This window comes from Myotis davidii, unplaced genomic scaffold (genome assembly GCF_000327345.1).
Source record: "Myotis davidii unplaced genomic scaffold, ASM32734v1 scaffold916, whole genome shotgun sequence".
NCBI lineage: Eukaryota > Metazoa > Chordata > Mammalia > Chiroptera > Vespertilionidae > Myotis > Myotis davidii.
Window position 1 is genome coordinate 2,040,592 of NW_006288013.1, and position 8,767 is coordinate 2,049,358.

The 8,767-nt window shown below is 38.2% G+C and overlaps 1 protein-coding gene across 1 annotated transcript in view; it reads left to right on the forward strand.

The window, feature by feature from the left end:
• NARS2 (asparaginyl-tRNA synthetase 2, mitochondrial (putative)) overlaps positions 1–8,767 on the forward strand; it is a 116,504-nt gene that overhangs the window by 81,463 nt on the left and 26,274 nt on the right. Inside the window, exons 9-10 of the mRNA XM_006759881.2 lie at positions 2,637–2,735; positions 2,850–2,887. Coding sequence (XP_006759944.1) covers positions 2,637–2,735; positions 2,850–2,887 — 137 coding nt within the window. The remainder of the gene's footprint in view (positions 1–2,636; positions 2,736–2,849; positions 2,888–8,767) is intronic.

Consider the following 8,767-nt stretch of genomic DNA (forward strand, 5'->3'; position numbering starts at 1 on the left):
TAGGGAAAGGGAAAGCAGCACTGGGCAGAGGGAGAAGTTGAATTGTGATGCTTTTAGAGGCCTTAGCCAGCTCTGTGAGGAGCTTTGGAGCTGGAATGGTCCTTCATAGTTGTCCCTGTCTCTACTGCCCCAAAATAGAGTCCAGAGGGAACAGCTACAAAAACAATACATAAATTATGTTAGAATTTATTAAACATTATAATCTTTGCTTCATAATTATATATTCTACTAGTGGCCCTGTGCACGGATTCGTGCACATTGAAAGGAAGAGGGACTGTGTTCCTCCTCTCTGGTTCCGGGGTGCGTTGCCCGAGAACCACCGCTGCCAAGTCACCGCAGCTTGGCAGTAAACCAGTTCAGGGCTAACAGTGCCCCAGCAACAATGTAACCCATGGCCCGACCGAAGGTGGAGTCACGTGGCCCCGGGAGGAATCGGGCTCCCTCCTCTCTGGTTCCAAGGTGTGTCACCCGAGAACCACTGCTGCCACCACAGCTTGACAGCTCGTGCGTTCAGCATCTGCCCCCAGTGGTCAGTGTGTACCAGCCGGTCAGGACTGTCGGATGGTCAAATGATCACTTAGCCTTTTATGTATATATTTATTCTATAATTAAATAGCATATATTTGGTACTACACTGAGTGGGACTTAGCACATATACTGTTCAATGATTTGATTATTTAAAATATAAGCTTTTCTTCTAAATATAGGTGAAAAAAATATGCTCCCTCAAAAGTGATCTCCTGCTTTTTTTAACTTTTCTTTTAAATATTTTTTATTGATTTTTTTTACAGAGAGGAAGGGAGAGGGATAGAGAGTTAGAAACATCGATGAGAGAGAAACATCGATCAGCTGCCTCCTGCACACCTCCTACTGGGGATGTGCCCGCAACCAAGGCACATGCCCTTGACCAGAATTGAACCCGGGACCCTTCAGTCCATAGGCCGGCGCTCTATCCACTGAGCCAAACAGATCAGGGCCTTTTCTTCCTTTTATAAATTACATTCTGTGGGAATTATTATCCTGATGAAGAGCAGTCTCTTAAATATTAAATTAAAATATTGTAACAAAGGATTTTTTCCTCATGAGGTATAGCAATTACATGTTACTGTTTTAGAGCCATTAAGTAATATACCTTTAAAAACATCTGAGGGTTATGCTGACCCTTCAGTTAAGTTTCTTTTTCCTTCAAATATATTTATAGAGCATAGTCTGAAAGTCAAGGTTAGAGAAGCCAATGATTTACTTCTTCAAATGGAAATTTTACTGCTCATGAAAGACACCGATTTAACAGCTCCAGTGGTCAAAGTCTTCATCTTACTGATAGGTATACTGTGTCCCTGAAGGGTGCAGGCGCACTGTCCAACCCACCTGTTCTTTTTTCCTCCCAATATGCATCGGCTTTTTTTAATAATTGGAGATATGACTCTTCATAAATCATTTAGTTACTTAGTGATTTCTTTATCTCGCTGCTAGATTGAAGGAGATACAGCCTCAAGGTAAAAGATCTTTGGCCTCCTTTTGCTCTTCTTTTATCCAATTATTCCTTACTTCTATATTATATATCCATATATATTTCCAAATATAAAAATGTAAAGTATATGTAAATATAAAGGTATTATGTATATATAAATATATCTGGTTGTCACTGGTAATTAAGTACTTTCTTACATCCGGTCATATTAGATTACTTCAGTAAACGCTTATGCTCCCCCCCCACACACACAAACTCCCTGCATTTGCAGCCCTGATAGGGTTCACCAGTGATGCAAGAGAGGATTCAAGGAAGGAGCCTGCCTCTGTGGCAGCTTGTGCTGAATAAATGCATGTATCTTTACGAGTATGACATTTGGAGGGCCTATTATGATTTCATTGGCTTTAAGCCAAAAATTTTAGTTTGGGTTAAAAATATTTTAGAAATATTTTCCATTTCAATCACTTTCTTCTTCTATGAACAAGTTTTCCCTGTGAGATTTCTATGGACACTTCTTGTGGAATGAATTCTTATACGGGATAGGCAAAAGTAGGTTTACAGTTGTATATGCTGGTTTGTGTTATATAGTGATTAGTGTTATTTTTTGCTTTATGCTTTAGAAAAGCAAAAATGTATATATACTTAGGTACTGTATCTCATGGCCTCTCTGCTTTTAAGGCTTACTTTCCTTTACCAGTGACTGAGTGAAACACTTTTCAAAGTCTCACTCTTCATAACTAATATTTGTTGTGTGCTTCTGTGGGCTGGGTACTAAGCTAAATCTTCTACATGTATTATTTCATTTAGCTCTCACAACAATCCTGTAAGCTCAGTACTGTTATTGCAATGATTCCATAAGTGAGAATATTGAAATTTAGAGAGGCATCAATCAGTTTTAGCTGTTTATTTGACATCCGACTTCATTATCAGTATTGAAACTGTTGACAAAAGATGTAAGCGTTTTTCTTTCTCATTTTGCCCCCTCTGAGAAGTTGCAATTCCTCCTCTAATTAATCTGAGAAACTGAACTTGCTGTAGTGCATTCAGGATGAGGAGGCCTGACCAATTTGTAGTTGCTAAACCTGGAGGCAGTCCTTCCAATACCCTCAACAGGTCCTTCACAGAAAGTGGCTCCCAAGTCAGGCTGTTCTGTCATTGCTCTCAGGTCATGGAGGGGCTCTTCAAGTCCGCAACAGCGATGGTTCTCGCCAGCTGTCCCGAGGATGTTGCGCTCTGCCACAGGTTCATTGCTCCTGGCCAAAAGGTAATTCGTTTGGTGGATAAAGCCCAGAACATCCACTCTTTATATATGTTAATGACATCTAATGAATACAATTACAGTTAATAATAAATTTTCTTTTTCTCTTTTCTTACCAAGGACAGATTAGAACATATGCTAAAAAACAACTTTTTAACGTAAGTAGACATTATACTTTCTCTGAACTTTACTTTAGCATCATTTATCACACTGTACTAAATTTTTTGCTTATATACGGGCTTATCACACTCCCTAGACTCATGAAAGACCTATGTTTTAATTATTTTTATAGCTCTTGTTTCTGGTTCATAGTCAATAATCAATGTTTCATGAATAAATTATAGCAATACAAATATACATAGTAATTATTAACTGTATTAATGCAATTCAAACTAATACTAACTTTAGTAATCAAAATTGGCTCATTAAAAACAAACTTAATCCCTAGTTGGTTTGGCTCAGTGGATAGAGCGTCGGCCTGCGGACCCAAGGGTCCCGGGTTCAATTCCAGTCAAGGGCATGTATCTTGGTTGCAGGCTCCTCCCCAGCCCGGCCCCTGATCGGCGCTCGTGCAGGAGGCAACCAATCGATGTGTTTCTCTCACATGTATGCTTCTCTCTGTCTTTCCCTCTCTCTAAAAATCAATGGGAAAATATCCTTGGGCGAGGATTAAAAAGAAAAAAAAAACACTTAAAATACTTACATGTAATGTCTGTCTCTGTTTTTCTCTCAGTCTTCCCTTTTCTTTACCGTCACTTGCTAAAATCCGATAATGTATTCTAAACTTTTTTGCCACTTTTTAAAAGTGTAACATATATTATTGCCTTATTTCCACTATAATTCTATTCAAGTATCACTTATTTCACCAACTATTAATAAGAAAGGCATATGACTTAGTATTCAGTGTGTTTACAGTGTGTATAGGAAATTGGACATTAAAAGAGTAGAAAATTGTTTCTGAAAAATAAATTGATGTCATTCTTCACTTGCAGTCTTTAGGTTTGGGAAGTTTTTGTTTTAATAAAGACATCATCCCATCCTTGAGGAGGGGAATATAATAATTTGGCAGATTGACTGCGTTGAGAATTTCAGGTGTCAGCCCAAGCATGTCAAACTCAAGGCCTGCGCGCCACATGCCTTGTTTATTTGGCCTGTATTAGTCTTTGAGTTTGACATGCTTGGCAGACTCTCAGGCTATAAGTTAAAAGTGATGATGAGTCCCTGATGCTGAATGATTAGTGAGGCAGCAGAAGTGGGCTCAGAAAAGAAGAAAATAGTCAGCCGTCCTGTGACAGAGAATGGAAAGGCAATGAAGTATAAGTGAGGGCTTTTGAGGGTTTTTTCTTTCACTTAAATTTATACTGAATACTTACTATGTACCAGGCATTGCTTTAGAATCTAAAAACTGTCTCTTTTCTTCTGCTTCTAAGTTTTTATTAACGTGACTTTTTAAAAACAATCATCCATGCCGATATGGGAGGTAAGGGTAGGAGGAGAGGGGACAGGTTGCGGGGAGGGAGATTATGTTCTCTTGGTAATGAAGTTCCAGGTTCATCCCAGAAAAATGTGCTCCTTAAAAATCATGTACCACTTTTTAGTACAATCTTGTTCCATAGGCTACCAGTTTGGGCTACAGCCAGCTTCTTAAGGACCCCAATGGTGTCATCAGTGTTGCACTTTCACGAGCTCTTTCTTCCCCATATGGTCGGTCGTTGTAAACAACCTCTGTCATCCCTTATGGAGCTTGAATCACCTGGAACCTGCTGACGCCACAACCTCCTTGCTCGAGAGCAGAGCCTGGACCATAAAAACTGTATTAAAGCAGTGAACAAAGCAGATAAAACTCCCTGCCTTCACTAAGCTTACATTTCTGGTGGAGGTAATAATAGCTAAAAAACAAGATAAGTAAGTTAAACATGTAGTCTATTAAGGCCTTCAACTGACTAGATATGACCCACGCACATGATGGAGGTAAACTGCTTTACTTAGAGGCCACAGATTTAAATGTTAATCTCATCCAAAGGACACCTTTACAGAAACTTCCTGAATAATGTTTGATTAAATATCTGGATACTGTAGCCCAGCCAAATTGACACATAAAATCAACATTCACAAATCAGGATAGTGGCAGTGGAGGTAGAGAGAGGTTTTCCTATTCTAGATATATTTTAAATTTAGAGCAAGCAGGATTTGCTGAGAGGGAGAAGGAAAGAGAAGAGTCAAGGGGGACTTCAATACTTTTGTCCTATACTGCTGTAAAATTGGAGTTGCCATTAACTGAGATTGGGAAAGCCATAAGAGTAGCAGAGGTTTGGGAGAGAAAGGGGATGGTATCAAAATCCTTATCATTGGGAATCATTTTACGACTGAGAATCTTTTCAGACATCCAGTTGTAGATGCTGGGTAGGCAGTTTGAGTGCACAGATGTGGAGTTTATAGGAGTGTTCTGGACATAAGCGTATTGATACAAGTAGTAATTAAGTAGAGAAGGAAAGAAGTAATTTGAACATCTGAAGGAATTTGTGCTGGTGATGGAAAACCAGGGAGACGATCTTAAGAGAAGTACTGTAGCTCCTACTTAATGAACTAGATCTTAGATTAGAGAAAAATATATCCACCATTCATTGACTATGAGCCTGTGATAAATTTCACAGACATTAATGATTCATTTTATCTTCACAACAACTCTGTGAGTAGTTCTTATTGCCATTCTATAAATAAAGAATCAACTTGAAGAGAGTAGGCCAGTAAAAGAAGAAGTGGAGATTAAAACTTATTTCAAACTCATTTATCTAATTTCAAAGCTCATGCTTTCAACCACTGTACTTCATGTATTTGAAAGGGCTCTAGAGTTAGTGCTAGAATAGTTGTAGCTCCCCCACTGTCCTTAAGACCCTTATGTATCACTTAACTGTCGTGCTTTGGAGTCTATGTCCATAAAATACTAAAGTTAGGAAATGACCTCATGGTCAGTGCCATTTCATTCATTGCCATTACCATCATCCATCCCACACAGCACAAGTCATGGTGGAGGCTTAAATTTACTTGTGTGACTATTTGTTAGTCCCTGTCACCTCCATGTGGTCAGAGGCTTGATTATTTTGTTTACTATTATGCCCCCAGTGCTTAGCACAGTGCCTCTGACAGGAATTCGGCAACCTATTGAATACCTGAGTGAATTCATAAATGACATGTGAGTAACCATGGGGGAGGTGAGGATATTCTCCTTTAGACTAGGTCCTCTCCTTGAGTTTTCCTATTAACTCCTATCACTATTTACTTTAGACACTGAGTATAGTGAATTATGATTCAGAGGTCCTGGATTTTAATCCTGCTTCTGCCACTTATTAGCCATTAATGAATGAGTTAATATTTATCAACTACCTACTGTGAGTTAGACACTGTGCTACTCATTGAGGATTGCGTGGTGAAAATAGTTATGGATCGGTCCTGTTATAGAATTTAAAATCTAGAGAAAAAGATGAACAGTTTGATATTTGCATGAATAATTATTTAATTACAACTATGAACCTAATTAATAGTAAATCTTTAACCTTTCTGAACTTTAGTTTTCTCATCTGTAAAGTGGTCACTTGTCTTATATTGTTGAAAGGATCAAATGACTACTGCTGAAGCAAGTTGTCAGGCGAGATAACTTGGAAACACTCCTAGTTAAAGTATTATAAAACCCTTTTAAATGTATTGTTGAGTTCACTAGAAAGTAAAAGAAATTCCAGGAGCTAGAAGTGAAGAGGGAACTGAACACCAGAGGGATATGCATAAATGATATGATTCTGAGGATTCTCAAGGTGGAAGTGAAGGGGGGTTGCCAGTCTTTGTAACCAGGGATTTTAATAGCCACAAGAGGACATGACAGGAGACCTAGGCATGATGATTAATTAGAATTGAGATACTTTCTGAAATACACACGCACAAAATACTATCTTCTATAATAATAAAAGGGTAATATGCTAATTAGACCAGACATCATTCCGGATGTCATTCTGGATGGCCTTCCGGACGAAGCCAGGGCTGGAAGGAAGCCGGGACCCAGGTGCTTGCCGGCAAGGGGGTGGGGGGCGGGGAAGCCAGGGTCCTGAGTGTCAGAGGGAAGCCTGTGCTGGCAGCCAAGGGAAGGAAGGAGAAAGAAAGGCCTACTCTTGCATGAATTTCGTGCATCGGGTCTCTAGTATGGCCAAAATCTTTTCAGTAGATTTCAGTGTATTCTTGACAACTTGTTATAATTGTTTCATGTAAAAATATATTATTTAAGGAATTTATGTAGTAATTAAATTTTTAGCCTTTATCAAGCACAAATAGAATTCAGTTATTTTACATTTCCTTTATGGTATGGAGGTTTTTAAAATATAGAATCCTTACCTTTTTTACTTGCTCTTTATTCATGTGTGCGAACTTAAGGCAGAGAATGCTATTGATGAGCTCTTTAGCATAGTAGTTTTACAGCTTTAAAGTCGTATTCTTCATTCAACAATAAACATTGAAACGAAGATGTTTGGATACTGTACCATGCAATTCCACAATGTCTTCTCCTCTCCTCAAAGCACTTTGGGAAGTTCCTGGGAAGGAGAGGAAATAACCTGTATACATATCAAGAAAAATTAGTAGAGAGAGTTGAGAGGGCCATTAGAGATATCCAGTATCAGAAATGTAATTTGAACTTGAAAGTTCTGCCTCAACTTGAGGTGTGGAGGGAGTAGGGCAGCATGTCCAGAAAAAGCAAGAGACATTTGGACATGAGAACCATTTTTCTTAGAAATGGAGCAGTAACATAGCAATGGCACAACATCCTTTTTGATTGCTCTTACATTTCTCAGTGTGATAAGTAGATCATACCATGTAACGATACAATAGAACAACAGGCTGTCTGAGCAGGAAAGAACTTTAGGTAATATAATCCAGTCTCCTTGCTTACAAGTGAAAACACTAAAATTTTTAATGTTTGTATACCACATTACAAAAAAATGTATAAAATGCTTCCATTAAGGTGGGGTGATTTACATAGCTAGTAAGTGATAGTAGAGTCAGAGGGAAAACCCACACCTCTTGTTTTTATTGAACATATGTGACTCCAAATGGTTTAGGCATTATCTTAGCACTTAGAAGCTTAGACTCTGGTCAGCACATCAGGGTTTACTAGTCACATGAGTCATTTTTGGCAACTTACTGATCCTTTCTAAGTTTCAGTTTCCCCTCTATAGGATGCTTATTTAAAAATTATTCCTACTGCCAACACCAACATCATTCTTACCTTAGAAATTACCTGTTATTCAATACTAGGTTTTTAATTTGAATAGAATTTTTATCTTTGAAAAAAGTTATCACTCAAAGCATAGCTTTGGGGGCTTTATTTGGACTGTAAGACACAACTTTCTGATTAGTCATTATAGCATGAACTTCACTTCTGCTTCAGAGAATAAGTTTGTGTTGGGTAAGTTATTTTTTGAGCTCGAAGTTCTTGAGGAACTTTATAGATTTTTGTTTTTAATCATCCAAAGTGCTGTTTCAGAAGACCTAGGGAAACTGACATTTTCATATATTAGTGGACATAATTGGTGTAACTCTGTAAAAGGGCAACAATATCTTTCAAAATATGTAAAACTGCAAATGCCAACACACTTTGATCCAACAATTTCATTTTTTTCATTTGTAAAATTAGTATATGAGAGTCATTTGTAGCATAAAATAGGTATATGTAGTAATGATTTATAGTAGCAAAGATTGGAAATAGCTGAAATATCTACCCACCAGTAGATGACTGGCTAAAACTAATTAGGATACATCCACAAAATAGAATATTTTTTTTTCCCTATTAATCTGTCACTGTTCATTTGATGATTTGCCCGGCCAGAGGAACTTAAAAACAATACCTTTGGCCCTGGTTGGCTGGCTGTCATGATTTCTTTCTTTCTTTTTTTTTTAATATATTTTTTATTGATTAAGATATTACATATGTGTCCTTGTCCCCACGTTACTCCCTACCCCGCCCCCGCTCATCCCCTCCCCCCCCCCCCCCCCCC